The 23,444-nt window shown below is 43.6% G+C and overlaps 1 protein-coding gene across 1 annotated transcript in view; it reads left to right on the forward strand.

The window, feature by feature from the left end:
- The first annotated feature begins 17,478 nt into the window (after nt 1-17,478).
- The window catches only part of NRG3 (neuregulin 3), an 877,186-nt gene continuing 871,220 nt past the window's right edge, over nt 17,479-23,444 (forward strand). Inside the window, exon 1 of the mRNA XM_034776411.1 lies at nt 17,479-19,024. Within this exon, the coding sequence (XP_034632302.1) occupies nt 18,316-19,024 (709 nt within the window). The 5' untranslated portion in view covers nt 17,479-18,315. The remainder of the gene's footprint in view (nt 19,025-23,444) is intronic.

Raw genomic sequence — 23,444 nt, forward strand, 5'->3', positions numbered from 1 at the left:
CACACAAGTACTCTGCTTACTTTGGCTAAAGAGAAATGTGTCCCTTTGCAAAATCAAACACTGACAAATAAGAGAGCACGACACTGTATGATTTCTAGAGCTGATATAGGGCAATTTGTTCAGCAGAGTGATGTAAGCTTCATTATGATTGCATCATCCATGACTTCTAGGAATAACATGATGCAATTCATATCATGTATGATGCAATACCAGCTTCAGATTGCATCATTCATTGTTTTGCCTAAAAAGCAAGTACTGTCCAAACCCAGTCATAGATTTATTCATAGATCCAGTCAAAGATGTATTTTAGTCATTTCTGGTTTAAATTGAGATCCCTTCCCTTTATAACTCACTTATCCTCTGCCATTCCCAAATCAAGGGTCGTATATACTGACCCAATAGCATATCTTTAAAACTAGAGCCAATCAACAATTTTAAGCATCATTTTCGTTCTCTGTGACCCAGAATTAGTAAAGTTTGACTACATTTATTTCAGAAGCATTTTGGCTGTAGAGCAGTGTAATTGGAATCTGTAAGATACTCCTCTCTGGAAGGGGCTGTTCTGAGTCACTTTAATCAGCCATTGGTTACATGCTCCCAAACAGATATACTGTCCATTCACACAAAGGTACACAGCAAGCAGAGAAAAGAGTTAAGGCCACAAAAATTTTGCCTGCCTTCCTCTTGCCTAAAGCTTATCACCTCTCTCAAAGCTTATGCAAGCCCAGCTGCCTCAGATACATCCTGCAGAGCCCCTACTTTAGCTCCACAGCTCTGCTACATTTTCTGACCGCATCTCCCCCTTGAGCAGTTGCTGGCCACCCCCTTCCTCTTCCTCTCTTAGGCAGGGATTTTTCAACAGTTCACTATCCTTTTGTCTCCAGCCAGTCCTGAAAAGTATGCCTATTACCCTGGCTGGAATCAGGTAGGCAGGCACTTTCCAATTAATAGCCCAACCATTGTTCCCCTAGGGATCCTTTGAAGTCTCTCCCCCAGAGGCTATCTTCTCTCTAGTAATTGTTTCATTTCCTGTCCCTAATAGCCTTGTCTAATGTTATTCCATGTAAACAGACAGAATAGTATCAAGAAGGTAAACTGAGGAACACAAGTCATTAAAAAAATAGTAGCCATCTCTCCCCTGTTCTCTGTGGTCCCTTTGTGCTATTCCTCCACAGCCAGGTAGGCTGGATGTTCTAAATGGCCAAACCCATAAAAGGCAGGCAGGCAGGCAGCAAGACAACAGAAGGAATAGACTGGTTTTCCATATTCACCTGTAGTTGAACTTTCCCCAAACATCCCAGACTCTCTTATTTAACAAGTGCTGTTTTTCTGTACACTTGAGAGGCATCAAGAGGTGAACAGCTTGGGGAATTTGAATGATGATAAAGATGTTTAACTTCTGTGCCAGGGAAGATAATGGAGCAAGTAATTAAGGAAATCATCTGCAAACACTTGGAAGGTGGTAAGGTGATAGGGAACAGCCAGCATGGATTTGTGAAGAACAAATCATGTCAAACCAATCTGATAGCTTTCTTTGATAGGATAACGAGCCTTGTGGATAAGGGTGAAGCTGTGGATGTGGTATACCTAGACTTTAGTAAGGCATTTGATACAGTCTCGCATGATATTCTTATCGATAAACTAGGCAAATACCATTTAGATGGGGCTACTATAAGGTGGGTGCAGAACTGGCTGGATAACCGTACTCAGAGAGTTGTTATTAATGGTTCCCAATCCTGCTGGAAAGGCATAACGAGTGGGGTACCGCAGGGGTCTGTTTTGGGACCGGCTCTGTTCAATATCTTCATCAACGACTTAGATATTGACATAGAAAGTACGCTTATTAAGTTTGCAGATGATACCAAACTGGGAGGGATTGCAACTGCTTTGGAGGACAGAGTCATAATTCAAAATGATCTGGACAAATTGGAGAAATGGGCTGAGGTAAACAGGATGAAGTTTAACAAAGACAAATGCAAAGTGCTCCACTTAGGAAGGAAAAATCAGTTTCACACATACAGAATGGGAAAAGACTGTCTAGGAAGGAGTACGGCAGAAAGGGATCTAGGTGTTATAGTGGACCACAAGCTAAATATGAGTCAACAGTGTGATGCTGTTGCAAAAAAAGCAAACATGATTCTGGGATGTATTAACAGGTGTGTTGTGAGCAAGACACGAGAAGTCATTCTTCCGCTCTACTCTGCTCTGGTTAGGCCTCAGCTGGAGTATTGTGTCCAGTTCTGGGCACCGCATTTTAAAAAAGATGTGGAGAAATTGGAAAGGGTCCAGAGAAGAGCAACAAGAATGATTAAAGGTCTTGAGAACATGACCTATGATGCAAGGCTGAAAGAATTGGGTTTGTTTAGTTTGGAAAAGAGAAGACTGAGAGGGGACATGATAGCAGTTTTCAGGTATTTAAAAGGGTGTCATAAGGAGGAGGGAGAAAACTTGTTCACCTTAGCCTCTAAGGATAGAACCAGAAGCAATGGGTTTAAACTGCAGCAAGGGAGGTCTAGGTTGGACATTAGGAAAAAGTTCCTAACTGTCAGGGTGGTTAAACACTGGAATAAATTGCCTAGGGAGGTTGTGGAATCTCCATCTCTGGAGATATTTAAGAGTAGGTTAGATAAATGTCTATCAGGGATGGTCTAGACAGTATTTGGTCCTGACATGCAGGCAGAGGACTGGACTCAATGACCTCTCGAGGTCCCTTCCAGTCCTAGAATCTCTGAATCTATGAATCTATGTCTTTAAGCTTTAAAGATGAAAGGTCTAGCTTTTCCCCCCAATTAGACTGTAAGAATGATGAGATCATGTGGGCTCTTACTACTTCAAAGGGTCATTCGAACATAACTTTCAGAGGAGATGGCACAAAACCATTTTTAATGAAGTATGAAGGGTACGTTCCTTACATGTTCTAAGAAAGGCTAAATACATCCTCAGATCATTCCATCTTTGCTGTTCTCCTGGTCTTTTAGGACCGCTTCTAAAAGCTTAACTCTAAGGATATATAGCAGCAAAACCTTACACAGAACTGACACTTTACTCACTTTGAGTGACAACTTATTCTGAAAGTACTGCCATTGAAAGCAATAGGCTACTTGGAGAGTAAGGTATTACTCAAGATGAGTAAGGCAATCAAAATCTGTCCCATTATGGGCCAAGTTTTGCCTTCAGCTGTGCAGGAACAGCTCCAGGTGTCCGCTGTGAGAGTTGCCCCTTCACATCAGAGAAAAAAGTGGGTAAGTGTCTTCAAGATTGCTATCGTGGAACAATTCTAGGTCAAAAATATGACATCTTCAAACTCTGTGTGTATACATGGATTTGGATTTTGATCAATGATTCTGTCACTTTGTTTAAAGTGGTCTTTAAAACTCACATCATCAAATAAAAAAAGTGCTGTTTTAGGATTGAATCCGGCCCAGTTTTGAAATGACAAAACAAAATGATAGTGATACTTATAACTCCCTTAGTGCTTTGCATTTTACAAACGTTAACGAATTAATTCTCACAACACTCTGAATAGGCAAGTAAGTATCATTTTACATGTAGGGAGATGAAGGCAAAACAGTTAGCCCAGGACCACACAGTAAGTCAGTGGTGAGCTGTCTTGATTGCTCAGGAATTCTTGGCTTCTAGTCTGTAGTTCACTGGAATAGGCTGGTAAAATAGAATTATTGGATTAATGGTAAGAAAAAATCATTACCATTTAACATTTCTGCAGGGACCTATGTGATGGTATCAGTCCTGTTCTCATTGGATTGTTATCTATATGACAAAAATCAGCAGCATGGTTTGGTAAAAACTGACACTTCTGCTATCATTCTCAGCAGAGGAGTCAGTTCCTTCCTGAAAAAGGATTAAGTTTAATTAGTGGAGTTGGTGAGGATATTTGGACTCTGCCTCTCCTGTTGTCAGCCTGGAACTTTTCAAGAGCATTAAATACATTCTTAAACACTAATTCAGATTACACCATTGCTACTCTCATCCTCTATATAACATTTTTTTTTTATTTTCAACATATAAATTTAGCTCTGTTGACTTCCTCTGTCATCTGGCTTCTCTGATGACTTGTAAGAAATAATACAACCCATATACCACTTATTTTGTGCCTATATCCCCTTTTCAACACAATTGCTAAAATCACTGTGCTGTGAGATTATGACCATGGCCACAGGAAGTTGCCACCCAAAATTGGTGAAAAATGTAGAGAAATGTTTCTATTTTATCAAATATTTGCAAGAAATGTTCCAGTGTGGGGGAAAATATCTAATTTAAGGTCAAATCCTAGGTCCTGTCGACTGGATAGTGCAAAGCTTTCTGAAGCTGCACAGCTTGCCCTGTATTTATATTGTGCTCATCACTATACTATCTAAACATTTGTGTACCATAAAAGCTCTTAACTTCTAGGCATATTTAGAACCTGATCCATCTCCCACTGACATTTAGGACCTGATCCAACTCCAACTGAAGGTCATGCAGAGAATTCCATAAACTTCAGTGGAAGTTGGGTTGGGGATCCTTATGCCTGCCTGACTGCCCAACCCTCTTTCTCCTTAGTAACTCTGACAAACCCATATGTTTTGAATGATTTCCTGGAGAAACTGAGCATGGAAAGTTTTCCTCACAGTTGATGCTGAATTCCCCAACCTACTGACAACAGGGCTCCCCAGCCTGACATCTCTGAAATAGAGCTGTTGTCACAGAGCAAAACTCTGGGGCCCATGGCAGTCTGGGTAGGGAAGGTCACAGATCCACTGCAAACCCACCCAACTATCTTCCAGCATTGCAGGCTTTCAAATTTCTTTTAATTGTGAGGGACCCTATTTCTGATCTCTCTCCCCCATGACAGCAATGTGTGAATTACTGCAACATCAATAACTTCTTCAGCTTCACCGGAGAGACCAAGCTCCCTCAGCGCTTCACAGAAATGATCTTTCAAGATCAGAAATGATCTCTCACATCTGTGCAACTTGTTCCCATGTAGCAGGTGCAGATTCCCTCTGCTCTCTTTTTGCACAAGACCCAACCATCCCCTGAACCTTCTGGCCTCATGCTAAACCTGTTTTGTCAGCAGTATAGCACTCATGTATCCCTTACAAACAGGACAGAGGATTTTGCCCAGAATGTGTAACTGGTTTTCTTTTAGACAATTTTATGCTTTAAAATTAGTCTATAACTTGCAAGGCCAACAGAAATCTGCTGAACATTTTGGCAAATTCATGTGAGATTTTTCCTCATTCTCAGTGGCATTCCTTAGATCATTAACTTCACATCACCCTCAGCTTTAAGATTCCTACCCTTTTCAAACCTATGTTGCAGAGGGACAGAACATGCAAACGACAGTATGTGTAAAACACTGCAGATTTATTTTTATTGATACAACTATACTTAAACTAAATATTTATGCAATAATTCAAAGAATGCAACAATATGCAGCCAGCAGAACTGGAGATATTTAAATCTAGACTTGGATTTCTCTTCTCCAGACCTGGATGTATTTGTTGTGTATTCAGTTCTTGTTACTGCACAGTATCCTATTGCCAGGTCATTTGTGTAGTAGCAAAGGACAGGAGGCACTTATTCATTCATTCTAGATATAAAGCACCACACAGCAGTTACTGCAAGGGAGGGGAGATTAGGAAATAAAAAGAAATGATGCCAAGGACTAAAGGAATGGGACAACCACAATTTCCGTTGAGTCTTGGAAGTCTAGGAAGAAAGCCTTGTTCTGGAAAACAGGCTTCCTGGAAAAACTGGCTATAAAGTGATTCATAATGCTAAATAATTTAAAATGCCTTGGCTCCAGATGAGTGGTTATTTCATAGACTTCCTCACTTAGTGCTATCATCAAAAGGTCTCAATGCTTGGAAATATTTGAATTTTGGCTTAGGGCCCAATCCAAAACAGATTGCAGTCAATAGAAAGACTTACTTCCATTGATTGCACTGTACTTTGGATTAGCCCCTTTTGGGTAAGATTTTCAACAGTTATTTTATCCCTCTCTTCCCCCTCACACACACAGTTCAAGGACGGCATTCACACTTCTGACAGAGAGCTCGGGACTCAGAAAGTTTTGGGTGGTGTATGTATTTTAGTATGGGCTGTTGCACTGGCTGTAATACACACGAAGAGAATAGTTAAAAGTATTCAGTATAGACCCCCATCCTGAAATCCTTATTGAGCTTTTCTGTAGGGGCCAATCCTACACCACCCAAATCAGTATCAAACATCTCTTTAACTTTGATATTAAAGGACAAGGGCTTTGGTCTTTATCAAGGCACAACTCCCATTGATATAACTGAGAATTGTTATTGAGTTAAATGTAGAATTAGCTCAGAGACATCACTAATGGCTAGTCTACACTACCTCCATCTAATTTATGCAACTACAGTTGTTGGATCTACTTACTTTGGTGGTTACACTGTGCTGTGTCAATGGGAGAGCGTCTCCCATTGACTTCCCTTACACTTCTTGGGGAGACGGAGAACACAAATCGATGGCGAGTACTCGCCCATTGATTTACATGTCTTCACCAGACCCGCTAAATCAACACTTGCTGCATTGATTGCAGCAGTGCCGATCTACCGGTAAGTGTAAACATGCCCAGAGAATTCTGTTTGGATAAAAACTGAGCAAGGCAACAAGATTTGTCCCATATAGTACTACATCCCTCCAAGTGATGTATTTTGCTTTATTTTTTCATGAGAACAGCTTATTTTGTAATTGTTAATATAGTTCTTGTTTGTTTGGGGTTTTTTGCTAACATTATGATGTATTCCAATTAGCCATTATGAAGTATTCCAAGATAGACATTTGAACATGTATATGTGCATTGGCAAGGCTTCAGTTGTAATTATAAATATTTAGTGGCAGCTCTGGCATTTACAAATAGACCTTGAATGAATTGAAATAAATGATGGCATGCTGGCTATCTAGGGACAAACAGCATATTTACATGCTGTAAAAGGATGGGTATATTTTGCCCCCGTCAATTTAGTCCTAAGATTGTTATTCAGTGTTTATTTCATAGTCTGAGATAGCAGATCTCTCTCCAATCTCTGAAATGAACTGTCATTCATTTCACACCTGTACTAAACTGACATAATGCTAACTGGCAGCGTGCTAACATCCCAAATTGCCACCAAACTAGTTAGCTCAGCAGTGGAATTCTCACTCAGATTCTACTCGCAATGCTCACCACCTGCTGCCAGGGAACCTGTCAATACAATGCAACGTTATAATACTGAACAAGCTAGGATTTACAGTATGTTGGGGTACACAGTACAAGTCACGTAGAACAAACTAACAGAGCAAAGCTTAGTTTGTCTGCCATAGCCAATGTCCAGTCTAAGCAACCAGAGTGGAGAGAGAAGTAGCAGCTGGGAGCACTGAGAAATGGGAACAGTGTGGAACTAAGACTAAATGTCACATGGGAAAGGAATAGAATTATTCATAGAAATTTGAATGTGGGGGTAAGTGGCAGCTAAGAACGGAGAGATCAATTCAGGTTATGAGGGATGCATTAACTGTAGCTAGGAATGGGCCATTAGGGAGCCACGTATATTAGCTGAGATGGAGAGGAAAGTGATGGCTAAGTGCAGAAAAGGAACAAGAATATTGAGGAACCCACTAGGCTGAGGGAAACTGCCCATAAAATTTAATGTTCATATTATTGATAGCACCAGCCACAATTTCAATGCTTTTTGTTTTTGAAACTAACTTTTGTTTACAGTAGCATGTTGTCCACACTGTCAGAATCCAATATGACAGAAATGTATTGTAGGAACTCATATAGTACATGTTTTCAAAAGACTCTTTCATGCTATCATAGAGAGAACCATAAAGCTGAAAAACTCTGGAATTCATGCTGCTCACATCATCTGGTACCATTGATGGTATTCATGAACTAAAAATAATTTCAATTGTATTTGCAGAGTTGGGCCAAAAGTGGAAATACAAATCTGAATTTCTTCTATTTGTGTGTTATTGGATCTGAATCCTCGGATATGAAATTACCACTGTTTGCTTCTGGGTTGGCTCTGCTACTAGAAGGGGATTATTTGGGAATCTATTAATCTGTTTTCTAATTTTGGATCAGAAACGGCTCAATGTTGTTTGTTTTATTAACAACTGTGTATTATTGTAGCAACCAACATGGAGGCCCAGTTACAATCAAAAGAAAGAAGACAAACAGCAACAGACAACCAAAATGGCTGAGGTATGCTTCCTTTTCTGAAACATCAGCCTATTTAAAATAAATAAACGAAGACTCCCTCCTTTTTATTTATCCCCTTTCCCAATGGAAGTTATCCTCTTCCTTTACTTTGAACCAAAAATTTGCCTATCCAGAATTTTTTTTTTCCCCAGGGGCACATTCTCCACACAACACTTTTTAGTAAGAGCATTCTATGTGACAAAGTCACAGAAGTCTGAACAAACAAAGCTTGTAAAAATGTGCTGACCTTGATGCTACCATGTTTTTTTGTTCCGTTCTAAGAGGGACTTCAGGGCCTTTTTAAAGCTATTCCCCAGGAAGGTAGTGGGTTGGGGACAGGTCTCCTACCCACATAGTTGAGATGCATAGGGAAATCCTGCTGAGAGCTACCTCAGGACAACTGGAGTCAAGGTCAAGGTCTCAGCCTTTATCTGATTTCCTAAAAGATTCCCTAAATTTCCATGATGAAGACTCTGGATGGCAACTCCACTCTCAAGCAGAATGGAACTTTTCATGGTAAGGATCAAGCTCATCTATGCAGGAGACAGAGCTTTCTCAGCAGCTGCTATGACACACTGGAATGTACTCCAATGAAAACTAAGGGTTATCACAAGCCTCCATAGTACAAACACAACCCCAAGGTCATAACAAAAGAAAGAGGCCCTGTTATAATTGTCTTAAATGTGTGCACAGTCACACGCACAAACAGCTAATGCCCTTGACTGATAAAGAAACAAATCCATCGCAGAGCTCTGCAGCACCATAAGTGTGCACCAATGTTCCCTTTTGCATTTCCAGAAGCTTTACAAAATGTGAAGGTGTCCCTTGGCTCAGGCAGATGTCATCCAGCCACGATGTGTGCGCATATGGGATCACTGCTTTCCCTTGCCGGCTGGGAACTAGGACCAGCGTGAATGTGGGTGGGATCTGGCTGCCTGTACAAAGTTTGTAAACCAGACATGTCCTAAGCCAGGGGTAGGCAACCTATGGCACGTGTGCTGAAGGCTGATTTTCAGTGGCACTCACACTGCCCGGGTCCTGGCCACTGGTCCAGAGGGCTCTGCATTTTAATTTAATTTTAAATGAAGCTTCTTAAATATTTTAAAAACCTTATTTACTTTACATACACAATAGTTTAGTTCAGGGGCAACGTTTGGCACGCGGCTCGCCAGGGTAAGCACCAGACATGGCAGGTTTGGCCGATCGCGGCCCCTACTGGCTGCGGTTTGCTGCCCCAGGCCAATGTGGGTGGCGGGAAGCCGCAGCCAGTACATCCCTCGCCCGCGCCGCTTCCCACTGCCCCCATTGGCCCGGGACGGCGAACCGCAGACAGTGGGGGTCGCGATCGGCCAAACCTGCCATGTCAGCAGGTAAATAAACTGGCCCGGCCCGCCAGGGTGCTTACCCTGGCGAGCCACGTGCCAAACGTTGCCGACCCCTCATTTAGTTATATATTATAGACTTATAGAAAGAGACCTTCTAAAAATGTTAAAATGTATTACCGGCACATGGAACCTTGAATTAGAGTGAATAAATGAAGACTCGGCACACCATTTCTGAAAGGTTGCCAACCCCTGTCCTAAGCCTACTTAGTATGAAAACAGCCTCCTTTCCCCCCTTCACGGATGTTTTGCAGTGTGCAGCAGCCAATGATTACATGAATTGTGTTTGCCACACTGGCAATCAGATGGGTGTAGAGGCAACACCAGCAAGCTTTCACCTACCAAGTGCTCACTCCATGACATTCTGCACCTACTCAACTAATAACTGACTTTCCTTTTTCCCTGGTCAGTGATTTTGGGGTATGTTTTCATGATTCAAAGCAGGAACTGGTATGTGAGGTTTCCCAAAATAACAGTAGGCACAGACACTATACAGAATAATATAATCATAGAATCATAGAATATCAGAGTTGGAAGGGACCTCAAGAGGTCATCTAGTCCAACCCCCTGCTCAAAGCAGGACCAATTCCCAGCTAAATCATCCCAGCCAGGGCTTTGTCAAGCCGGGCCTTAAAAACCTCCAAGGAAGGAGACTCCACCACCTCCCTAGGTAACGCATTCCAGTGTTTCACCACCCTCCTAGTGAAATAGTTTTTCCTGATATCCAACCTGGACCTCCCCCACTGCAACTTGAGACCATTGCTCCTTGTTCTGTCATCTGCCACCACTGAGAACAGCCGAGCTCCATCCACTTTGGAAACCCCCTTCAGGTAGTTGAAGGCTGCTATCAAATCCCCCCTCATTCTTCTCTTTTGGAGACTAAACAATCCCAGTTCCCTCAACCTCGCCTCATAAGTCATGTGCTCCAGACCCCTAATCATTTTTGTTGCCCTCCGCTGGACTCTTTCCAATTTTTCCACATCCTCCTTGTAGTGTGGGGCCCAAAACTGGACACAGTATTCCAGATGAGGCCTCACCAATGTCGAATAAAGGGGAACGATCACGTTCCTCAATCTGCTGGCAATGCCCCTACTTATACAGCCCAAAATGCCGTTAGCCTTCTTGGCAACAAGAGCACACTGTTGACTCATATCCAGCTTCTCGTCCATTGTGACCTCTAGGTCCTTTTCTGCAGAACTGCTACCTAGCCATTCGGTCCCTAGTCTGTAGCAGTGCATGGGATTCTTCCGTCCTAAGTGCAGGACTCTGCACTTGTCCTTGTTGAACCTCATCAGGTTTTTTTCGGCCCAATCCTCTAATTTGTCTAGGTCCCTCTGTATCCGATCCCTACCCTCTAGTGTATCTACCACGCCTCCTAGTTTAGTGTCATCTGCAAACTTGCTGAGAGTGCAGTCCACACCATCCTCCAGATCATTAATAAAGATATTAAACAAAACCGGCCCCAGGACCGACCCTTGGGGCACTCCGCTTGAAACCAGCTGCCAACTAGACACGGAACCATTGATCACTACCCATTGAGCCCGACGATCTAGCCAGCTTTCTATCCACCTTACAGTCCATTCATCCAGCCCATACTTCTTTAACTTGGCGGCAAGAATACTGTGGGAGACCGTATCAAAAGCTTTGCTAAAGTCAAGGAATAACACATCCACTGCTTTCCCCTCATCCACAGAGCCAGTTATCTCATCATAGAAGGCAATTAGGTTAGTCAGGCACTACTTCCCCTTCGTGAATCCATGCTGACTGTTCCTGATCACTTTCCTCTCCTCTAAATGTTTCATAATTGATTCCATGAGGACCTGCTCCATGATTTTTCCAGGGACTGAGGTGAGGCTGACTGGCCTGTAGTTCCCCGGATCCTCCTCCTTCCCTTTTTTAAAGATGGGCACTACATTAGCCTTTTTCCAGTCATCTGGGACCTCCCCTGATCGCCATGAGTTTTCAAAAATAATGGCTAATGGGTCTGCAATCTCACCCGCCAACTCCTTTAGCACCCTCGGATGCAGCGCATCCGGCCCCATGGACTTGTGCACGTCCAGTTTTTCTAAATAGTCCCGAACCACTTCTTTCTCCACAGAGGGTTGGTCACCTTCTCCCCATGCTGTACTGCCCAGTGCAGCAATCTGGGAGCTGACCTTGTGCGTGAAGACAGAGGCAAAAAAATCATTGAGTACATTAGCTTTTTCCACATCTCAGTCACTAGGTTGCCCCCCTCATTCAGTAAGGGGCCCACACTTTCCTTGATTTTCTTCTTGTTGCTAACATACCTGAAGAAACCCTTCTTGTTACTCTTAACATCTCTTGCTAACTGCAACTCCAAGTGTGATTTGGCCTTCCTGATTTCACTCCTGCACGCCTGAGCAATATTTTTATACTCCTCCCTGGTCATTTGTCCAATCTTCCACTTCTTGTAAGCTTCTTTTTTGCGTTTAAGATCAGCAAGGATTTCACTGTTTAGCCAAGCTGGTCGCCTGCCATATTTACTATTCTTTCTATACATCGGGATGGTTTGTTCCTGAACCTCAATAAGGATTCTTTAAAATACAGCCAGCTCTCCTGGACCCCTTTGCCCTTCATGTTATTCTCCCAGGGGATCCTGCCCATCTGTTCCCTGAGGGAGTCAAAGTCTGCTTTTCTGAAGTCCAGGGTCCGTATTCTGCTGCTCTCCTTTCTTCCTTGTGTCAGGATCCTGAACTCGACCATCTCATGGTCACTGCCTCCTAGGTTCCCATCCACTTTTGCTTCCCCTACTAGTTCTTCCCTTTGTGAGTAGCAGGTCAAGAAAAGCTTTGCCCCTAGTTGGTTCCTCCAGCACTTGCACCAGGAAATTGTCTCCTACACTATCCAAAAATTTCCTGGATTGCCTGTGCACCGCTGTATTGCTCTCCCAGCAGATATCAGGGTGATTAAAGTCTCCCATGAGAACCAGGGCCTGCGATCTAGCAACTTCTGCTAGTTGCCAGAAGAAAGCCTCGTCCACCTCATCCCCCTGGTCTGGTGGTCTATAGCAGACTCCAACCATGACATCACCCTTGTTGCTCCCACTTCTCAACTTTATCCAGAGACTCTCAGGTTTTTCTTCAGTTTCATACCGGAGCTCTGAGCAGTCATACTCCTCTCTTACATACAACGCAACTCCCCCACCTTTTCTGCCCTGCCTGTCCTTCCTGAACAGTTTATATCCATCCATGGCAGTACTCCAGTCATGTGAGTTATCCCACCAACTCTCTGTTATTCCAATCACATCATAGTTCCCTGACTGTGCCAGGACTTCCAGTTCTCCCTGCTTGTTTCCCAGGCTTCTTGCATTTGTGTATAGGCACTTAAGATAACTCCTCGATCGTCCCTCTTTCTCAGCATGAGACAGGAGTCCTCCCCTCTTGCGCTCTCCTGCTTGTGCTTCCTCCCAGGATCCCATTTCCCCACTTACCTCAGGGCTTTGGTCTCCTTCCCCTGGTGAACCTAGTTTAAAGCCCTCCTCACTAGGTTAGCCAGCCTGCTGGCGAAGATGCTCTTCCCTCTCTTCGTTAGGTGGAGCCCGTCTCTGCCTAGCACTCCTTCTTCTTGGAACACCATTCCATGGTCGAAGAATCCAAAGCCTTCTCTCCAACACCACCTGCGTAGCCATTCGTTGACTTCCACGATTCGACTGTCTCTACCCCGGCCTTTTCCTTGCACAGGGAGGATGGATGAGAACACCACTTGCGCCTCAAACTCCTTTATCCTTCTTCCTAGAGCCACGTAGTCTGCAGTGATCCGCTCAAGGTCATTCTTGGCAGTATCATTGGTGCCCACGTGGAGAAGCAGGAAGGGGTAGCGATCCGAGGGCTTGATGAGTCTCGGCAGTCTCTCCGTCACATCGTGTATCCTAGCTCCTGGCAAGCAGCAGACCTCTCGGTTTTCCCGGTCGGGGCGGCAGATAGATGACTCAGTCCCCCTGAGGAGGGAGTCCCCAACCACCACCACCCTCCTCCTCCTCTTGGGAGTGGTGGTCGTGGAACCCCCATCCCTAGGACAGTGCATCTTTTGCTTTCCAATCGGTGGAGTCTCCTTCTGCTCCCTTTCCTCAGATGGGTCATCTAGTCCACTCTCCGCATTAGTACCTGTAGAGAGAACATGGAAACGATTGCTCACCTGTATCTCCATTGCTGGTGCATGGACACTCCTCTTTCTCCTTCTGGAAGTCACATGCTGCCAAACCTCCTCACAATCCTTCTGTCCCTGCTGCGCCTGCTCTGAATCTTCAGAACATTGTGACTGTAGAAACATCTCCTGACGTCTGTCCAGGAAATCTTCATTTTCCCTTATGCAACGCAGAGTCGACACTTGTTTCTCGAGCTCTCGAACCTTCTCTTCCAACATGGAGACCAGCTTGCACTTTGTACAGACAAAGTCGCTTCTGTCCTGTGGAAGAAAGACAAACATGGCACAGCCTGTGCAGGTTACAACAGCTGATCGCTCACCTTCCATATCACCGTCCTCTTAAGAGCTTCCTCAACTGTTGCAGGAACTATCAGAGAAACCTGCAGATGAAAGCCTCAGTGAGCTCTCCCCACGCAAACTCCCAGGCAAACTCCCGCTGTTAGCCTCTGCTGTCCGCCGCTCAGCTGGTTCGCTGCTGACTGCCCACTCAAGGCCCACCTGGAACAAAGCACTCCCAATTCACACTTTTCAAACAAACAAGCAAGCAATCAAGCACACGGTCAAACTGACCAACTGTCCCAGCAGCAGGCACTCAGATACTCACCAACACAGCCCCCCTAATGCAGCACTTAGCGTACTTCTTCTTGGACAGCTCCCAGGCAAACTCCCGCTGTTAGCCTCTGCTGTTCGCCGCTCCAATTCCCAATTTGTGGGAAATTAAGTCCTTTCTTCCCTTTTCAAGTACAATCCTGATCTTTTCACTGCCCTGGCATCATGAATCTTTCCAGTGTTTTCCCATGTTAGTATTCATGAATTTGCCTCTATGGTCCACTAAGCCTTGCGAAATCAGCCAATAGTAACCTTTTCAGTTCTGTTACTCATTTTCCCCTGGGGGGGGGGGGAGCAAAGTGATGGGTATAAGTGCCAGCAATGGCCTACACACCATTTGGAAACCCCGTGCCTCACAAACCAGCACAACTACAACCCTGACAGTAGCGCTTCCAACCCCACAGTGGTTTGCAATGGACCTATAGCTGCCTGGTGTAGCCACAGACAATAACAACCCACTTCTAAACCAGTATAGCTTCCATGAATCAAGTGTTCTGGCACCAGAGGATTGTGCAAGCTCATCAGACAGATCCATGAAGGTCTGTTTTCTCAATTCTGAAGCTACTGCTGGTCTTTCCAGATTTCCAAAATGATGTCATTTCACCACACTGAGCTGGTTCTCCCACACCAGAAGTCACAGTCTAGTAATGGGCATACCATGGCAATACCGGCATTCACCAGCTCTCTTTCATGCAAGCTGAATGAATTGTCATTGACCCTCAAGGTCAGCCATCTTTGATGTGTTAGAAAGTTATACCCAAATTCCATCCAGCATTTTGCCATTCACCTTCTCCGCTGCATAAATGTGTATACTGTGATCAGGAGTAGAATCAGATCATCATCCAGTTGCTCCAGGTCTTCCACCCAGTTTTTCAGGGAATAGCAGTGAGGGGCAACATGATCAGAAACTCCCATCGGCAAATGTAAAGGGGTGGACAGTACCAACACAACAAAAGAAAATGGTTCCTAGTGTGGCTCCCTGTGATGCACAGAACCCTGGTATGGTAGCATTAATATCACATACCTACAACAGCAGTGTGAACATAAGTATATGTGTGTACACAGCATTTACATGGGTCCACCACAGCATATGTGGACTCTCGGGCACGAGTATGGGACGCAACCAAGAGCATTTACATGATCCAGTACTTGGGTATGTGCACAGGTGGAGACATAGGCTAAATGAAATATATAGCATTTGAATATGAATTAATATAAGGTTAAAAATAAAGTATACATTACATAGCACAATTGCCGCAACTCCAGGAGAAGGGAGATTACAGAATGAGTAGGAAGAAGGTAAATAAACCTATGAAAAGTATAATTTGTGAATTCACCCAGGATGCAATTTAACAAGCGTGCACTGACTTTTATAAACTGATTTTAATGCTAATATTGATTCTTTCAGTAGATAGGTAATTAAGAAGAATTTAGAGTCTGTATTTTTACATATCTTAGTTGTTTCACATCCTTAGACAAAATACGAACTTTCTACTCTACTAGTCTTCCCCTTACTTAAAGTCAATAGCAAAACCTTCATTGACTTTAGAGGAGCAGGCTCAAGCTTATATTGCTTGAAAAGCATATCTTGTAAAAATGATGGATAAAATCTTGGCCCCACTGGAGTCTATGACAAAATTCCCATTGACGTCTAAGATTTCACCCTATCCTATTTCTTTTATTAGAGATTGATTAGGCATTTGAGGAATGGACAATGTCTACACTCTTATTCATGGACTAATGATTTCTCCCCATTTTCTTTCTAAATGCTTTCTCATCATCATTATTTCCTACTTAACAATTGGCTAGGAATGTGAACATTCAGATTTCTCCAAGGCCACCATTAGCTCTTCTCCACAGTGCTTTCTTATTAGGAAATATTTGAAAAGCACCTCTTCCTGATATGTCACTTCTGCTGATTTCTCAACTGTTATCAACCCAGAAACATCTATCCGGAGGCAGGTGCTACACTCAGGGAGGGCCACAGAGGTTTAACTAACTCCCAGACCTGTTGAATCTAGTCTTAATATTTTATTTTAAATACTACTAAAATATACCTTGCTGGGGGCGGGGGGGGGGGGGAGAGAATCAAGCAAGACACTGCACAGTTTTAAGGTTTTCTCCTATTTCCTATATCTATTTATTGCATATATATGAATAACAAATGTTTCCTATTTTATTTCTATTATGTCTGCCAGATTAACTTCCTTTATAAATGTTATACACATAGTCTAATAAACGGGTAAGGAAATGTCAGTGATGCATCAATACTAACAAACATTAATGAGAGAAATAAAGTAAAAGAGGATATTAAAAGCAATATTTTAAAGAGAATTTTCTTTAAAATCGGGAATAAGGGATCTAGTGAAATAAAATTACCCCTTTGTCATTGACTCTTCAACTAGCTTCATGGCTACTTTAAGGTTTTCCTAATGAGAGGACGTAAACGACACCTTGGTCTCAGCATTGGGTTTAAACTCTCTTCTGAAGGAGTAGATCAAAGAACTGCAGTAGTTTCAATAGAGAAACTTGACAGGCAGCATCTTGATAGACCATCACTTTGCTGTCGGTTTCATCAGCGGCTACTCTGTCTTCTGAAAGGAGCATCAATTTGCTGCAATTCTCTATTAATTTCATTTTTCTTTAGGGAAACCCTCTTAAACCACTACAACCCATCCTTACTAGTTTTCAGAAATTAACAGTGTCAGGAAAGTATCTCTGGCAAACTCCGTTTATGGTCTTTCTCTAGCAATCCTCTATAAAGGTGTCTCCACCTCCCTCATACACACACCGACCCCTGATCTTCCCCCCCCCCCCCACGTCTCTTCTACCATGCGACAACACACCATGATCCTATTGGATTAATACACACGCAATATAGTTTCAGGATCTGATTGGGAAAACAAAACCAAAAAAAAACCACCCTAGCTTGCCATATACCTCCCGAGGGGTTTGCCTGGATCATTTATTTATCTTGTGCGCATTAAGAAACCACCATTAGGCTGTGGTGGGAGGTGCTTTACTTTCTGAGTGCCAGCCTGCCTCTTTTGCACTGCAATAGGAATACACAATCGAACTGAAGCTGCAAGCTTGGCAGGAGCCGCCTGGTGCGTGCGTGTGTGTGTGTGTGGTTATTGGTTCTGTCTATCGATCCAGCTCTCTGCGTGTGTTTTCTGATATATATATATTTTTGCTGGCGTTTTATTTTATTTTTATGACTATTTTATTTTATTTTTTTAAATCCTTGCCTGACTTTGATTGCAGCTTGGACTTAAGCGCCGCTGAGCTGCTGCTTGGTGGAGAAAGAGCGAGCGAGGAAGCTCTGTCTCCTTTCCCTCCGCTCTGCCTTCGGATTGGTCTCTCTCCTAAAGTGCTGTCCAAGGGTTGGCTGCAGGGCTGCTGAATAACAGGTGCATTTTGCTGCTCCGTCGCCTCTCAAAGAAGCAGCCGAGGAATGCTGGTGCATCTGATCTGTGGATAAGAAGGAGCAAAGGGGGGAAGGGGGTATCCTAACCCGACCCAGAAAGAGGAGAGCTGCCAGTGTGTAGGAATGTGGCTCATCGTTGCTGGATCCGGATGCTTGGCATAAAAAAAAAAACCTGGACGCTGATTCTTGTGACTTATTAAAAACAAAGGGGGATCTGAAGAAGAAGAAAGGAAGTGGGGAATAAAAGCGAGCAGGATGCTCCGAGTGCTGCTGCTCAAGGCTGAAGCGAGCCTGGTGATTTAGCTGATTCAGCAGCTGCTGGAGGAGGTTGCATGAGGAGCCGTGGGGGGTTTCTGGGGCTGGAGACATGTCCCCTGACTGACTGACAGACTGGGAGACCGATCGCTTTCCCTTCCCTCTCTCTCTCACCTGCCCGTCTGCATGCTGCTTTCCCCAGCAGCAGCTTCTCCCTGATGTCTTGTCTTTCCCTCCGGGGGGGGTGAAAGGCACCTAGGATGAGTGAAGGGGCTGCCTGCGCCTCTCCACCTGGTGCTGCTGCTGCTGAGGAGGGGGCGGCGGCGGCGGCTGGGGGCCCGGACGGGGATGGGGCTCCCGACCCCCCCAGGGAGCTGCGATGTAGTGACTGCATCGTCTGGAACCGGCAGCAGACGTGGCTGTGTGTGGTGCCTCTTTTCATCGGCTTCATCGGCTTGGGGCTCAGTCTCATGCTGCTCAAGTGGATCGTGGTGGGCTCCGTCAAGGATTATGTCCCCACCGAGCTGATGGATTCCAAAGGGATTGGGCAGGACCCCTTCTTCCTCTCCAAGCCCACCACCCCGCCGAAGAGCATGGAGACCACCACCACCACCACGTCAAGGACACCCAACCGGATAAGCACCCGCTTAACCACCATGACCCGGGCACCCACCCGCTTCCCGGGGACTCGGGTCCCCATCCGGGCGAGCCCCAGATCTACCACTGTGCGCCATACAGCTGCCCCCCCTACCAGTCTCTCCACCACCGTCCCCTTCAGCACCACCATCCTGACCTCCCGTCCGCTGCCCGGGACCCCCAGTACCCAGCCAATGCCCATCTGGCCCACTGCGGCATACGCTACCTCCTCCTATAAGATCTATGTCCACGACTCTGCTCCATCCTGGACCTTATCTCCCTTCCAGGAGTCCACCACCACCACACCAGAAACTAGCACTAGCCCCAAATTCCGTAAGTAAAGCGAAAACTGCCTTGCCTTTGGGCACCCCCCTTTTCACCGCACCCCCACACCTGGTTTAGTCTTTGCATGACTTCAAGAGCCAACCTGGTGGTGTTTCTAGTTTGGATGCTAATGTCTAGTATCGTAGGCAGACAAGGGTTAGCGTGCAATTACTGACACTGCAGAGCTGCTGGAAAGCCCTTAGATTAAGTTTCTGCCTCTCTTTCCCCTCTCCCCTCTTTATCCCCGTTCCCCCCCGGCAAGTTCCCTGTTTGTGTGATGGATGTTCACACAGTAGCAGTCATTTGAGGTGGAGATATCTCACTATATTTTATAGGAAAGCAGCAATACCTCTTTCCCCACAGCTTGGTCCAAGGAAGGGCTGTTGAGAAATCCGTGGTCAGAAGGGATAAGTGATGATCCAAAATTTGGTGGTGGCTCTGGAGAAAGGCGCTGGCACTAATTCTGTGGCTGCTGAGATGAAGTGAACTGGTAGACTGATGTTTGGTGCCCCTCACATAGGGTGTGCTAAGGTGTGGGTGACAGTCGTTAAAAAAAATCTTTAAATATAAAATGTGATCCAAAGCAATCTCCCTTTCCTTGATGCCTGGCTGTTGAAAAGACCCTTAGCCAGTGCTCTCCGAAAGGGACATGAGCCCACCCCCTGAATGTGCATAAACGCTCAAATATGATCCAGTCTCATCTATTTGCCATCCGCCACCTCGGCAGATTACTGCCCTCATTGACTAGCTCTTAGAAAGGGGGGTGTTTAATTTCCCTGAATGATGTTTGGTGGCTGACTCTTCCCACCAGCCAGATCGCAAAGCGAAGGATTCTGGTTTAATTTGAAATTTAATTTGGATCGGGGACCTCTCCCTGCCGGCTGTGAAGGTTATCTAGGACGAACGGCAATCTCTGCCAGCGGAACTTCTGGGCAGGGCCGTTTAGTAAAACGATTAATTATACTGTATTAGAGTCTTGTGTGTTTTCTTGGCTACAGTCTAGGAAACGAGGCGCTGTGTGTCCCCCATTAGTGGCTTCTGCTAGGCACGTCAATTCAATTGAATGTTATCAGCGGAATCGCTTTTGTAGCCCGTGGCTCCCCTTTTTGCATGCTAATCTGTGGTTGTTCCGCTGGAGGATTTGGTTAGTTAGTCATTTAAACTTTTTTTCCCCGTTACATCTATTTGCTGATAAGCCCCGGGATAAAGAGTCCATATGCACAGCAAACTGATGCCGTGCATTGGCGAACCAGGCAGAAGAACGGTAAATCTGAAGGGGGGGGGGGGGGCGAACGCAGCTGTCACTAAATCAGAATGGCAAACAAGGCAATAACTCGCTTCTCCAGCCTTTGATCAAGGTAAGCGAGAGAACCTTCCTTTAAAGGTGCATCTGGCAAAAGGAAGTTGGAGGTTACAATCAGGAAAACCTTTTGTGGAAGAGCTCCAGGGCTGCCACTCTCGTTTCTGCGCATAGAGATGTTTTTGAAATATACATTTTTTCTTTTCCTTTTGTCCCAAGGGTGCCTGATTTTCATCCCATCCTCCTGTGTTCAAACCTTGTATAAGGTAACAAAGCTATATGGCTTTTCAAACTGCATTGACTTTTGTAGGGTTGAAATGCTGTACGTTGGCTCAGGGCTTCTGCCAATATTAAAATATTACTGTGCCATCTTGTAATCCATTTCCAGCTCTCAGTCCCATCTTTTTGGGTCTTTAAGAGAAATCCACTGTAATTTCCCTCCCTCCACACAGTCTCCCTATGCACTAAAGTGGACACAAGGCTTATTAATAATCATGATCAGCTGGCAGGACCAGTCCAAACCAAGACAAAAAATCAACAACAACAAAATTTTGAGCTGGTTTGAGCACTCAAACAGATTTATAAGCAATATTTGTTCCCTTAGATTGCTAATACCAGATAGATCAGGGTGTTTCCCCTTATTAAATACCACTCCCTTATAGGATGAAATGGAAGAAGTGCAAATCCATCAGAAATTGACCCTGTTTGAGTGCATTGATAGCAGAGATTATCATTAACGGAAGATTAAATAGATTACATAAAAAAGGATTTGAATTTATAGGGCATGTGGATATTTTTTAAGCCCTCAGCTTCATATAATCTTTCTCTGAGGTTGCAGTATCAACTGGGGAGAAGGAAATGTAATCTCTCTTTCATGAACTACTGACAGTGTGTGACCCTATGACCCAATATCCGCATCTTCCACTTGCTTTGATTGTGATTAACAGGGTCTTGTGAGAAAAGGAACTCTCTCTCTCTCTTTTTTTTTTTTTTAAATTCAGCTTCAGTTTCCAGGTTGCACTGCCTGTTCTTTCTCTGCCCATTGCCTCAGCTGCTATTAAAATGAAAGTCATGGGTCCTGTTGTATCATGTGAATACAAATATGATATGACAAGCCTGGTGCCCTGGCTTTCAAGACAAGTGCAGACCCTTGTTTGATCCTCTGCCTTGGAAAGGCACATGTGTAGGCAGGGGTCATAGATCATTTAGCATTTCACAGTTTACAAAAAGAGCTTTATCCAGATTGTTTTGTGTTGCATTTTATTAAACCATTTCAAGATGTGGGCTTGGAATGTGACTTTGGAAAACAGAAGGCAAGTCTGGAGGTATTGGTTCAGAAAACTGGATGTATGTCCGTTTAGTGTAAGTGTTAAAAAAGATCTTTGGTGGTGGTGGTGGGGAGGATATTCATCTGCAAAGATATAAGGAAGTCTCTCTGTTTTTGTGGATGTGTAGGATGAAAGTCATTCTTGGTTCCATTTTGCTCACAGACAAATTCTCTATTTGCTGTTTTGAAAGTTCTTGATGAAATTTCTCCAGGTTCTGACCAAGCAAAAGCTAGTTGCTTATCAGTTCACAAAAAATAGTACTTAATTTGGTGTTCAAAATAAAAATCAGTCACTAATCTAGAATGACTATCTAGCTTGGGGATAAGAGGAATTTACCTACTAACTGAAACATCCATAATGCTTCATTTTTATTAAACATTGGTTTCATGTTTAAAGTATCATGCCCTGATTTTTTTCTATTTGCCTTTTTCTTGATATGCTAGGTCTTTCAGAAATGTTATTATGTATATGTTGAGATGTTGTACTTGAAATTATGCATGCATGGATTCAGCTATGCAATGACATGGTGCTTCCTCTTGTATCCATACACCAAGAAGCTCAGGTCAGGCAGCCCTGGCTCGTATAATGCATAATAACCAAGAAGAGAGATGTTACAGAACTCCTAATCAATACCTTTTGTGAAATCCAATTGAGAGCTTTTTTTTTTAAATCAGTGCAGACTGAAACCCTAGTATATTTTGATTTTCATTGGTCTTAATATAGGATTATAAGACATTTTCTGCTTTAATCAGTTATGCAAAGCATGTCCTTTATCTGCTTATTTTGCACAACATGGGTTGACAAAACAAGCCTGGCACCTGAACTAGTGCCATCATCATTGGTTTCATTTCACAATGGATTAAGTATTTTTTTTCCACATTAGGGGTGGTATTTAATAAATGGCATGGGAGGGCTTTTACCAAAGAAATTCTATGAGGAAATCCTCTCCCTGCTATGTGTAGGAGATGTCAGACCCTCATGAAACGTGTTCAGCTCTTTCCATGGCTCAGAAATCTTCTACCCACACTCGACCTGATCCTTGAAATGCTTACCTGTGCTCTCAACTTTATTACCATGGGTAATCCCTAAAATCAATGGGACTACCCATGGTAGTAAAGTTGTTAAGCAGGCTCACAAGGGTTTGCGGGATCAGGATCTTACTTTATTAACCAGTTTGCAATACATTGAGGGATGATGAACCGAAGAAAACTAGAACTTGAAAGGCAGTTGCTTCCTCTACCCCTTTTACACACACACACACACACACACCCCAAAATTTTGTTTTCCCCCAGCTGAAACAATCAGTAGATAAAGGGATACTGTGATGATAACAATCATGCATTTAAAAATTACTTAGCCACCAAGTAATAAATGGGAGTAATTAAAATTTAAGTTGATTTTCACCAATTTCTGAGGCCTTCTTGCTTTTTTGTGTTTCCATCAACTTGGACAGTGGTATTAGACTTGTTAATTTCATTTTCTATTTATAGATAATTTTCATTTCTGGTAGTTATGCACTAGCACATTATCATTGTGTCTGACATTGATCACTCTGCAGTGGAAGGTTTAAATAAAAATATACAAATACCAACATATTCATGTTTTAAAAATATCTTTAAATTTTGATTTTAATTATACTCAAATTATAGTTTTACACTTAAAAATACACTTAAAATTAGAAGCTATATAGAACATTTGGTGTTAAAAATCAATATAAAACAGTCATCAATTATACAGCTTTTTGGTTTTGCCATTGAATACCATAAGAATATAACTTTATAATAACTTTCTTATAATAATT

The sequence above is a fragment of the Trachemys scripta genome, chromosome 7, assembly GCF_013100865.1.
Source record: "Trachemys scripta elegans isolate TJP31775 chromosome 7, CAS_Tse_1.0, whole genome shotgun sequence".
Classification (NCBI taxonomy): Eukaryota; Metazoa; Chordata; order Testudines; family Emydidae; genus Trachemys; species Trachemys scripta.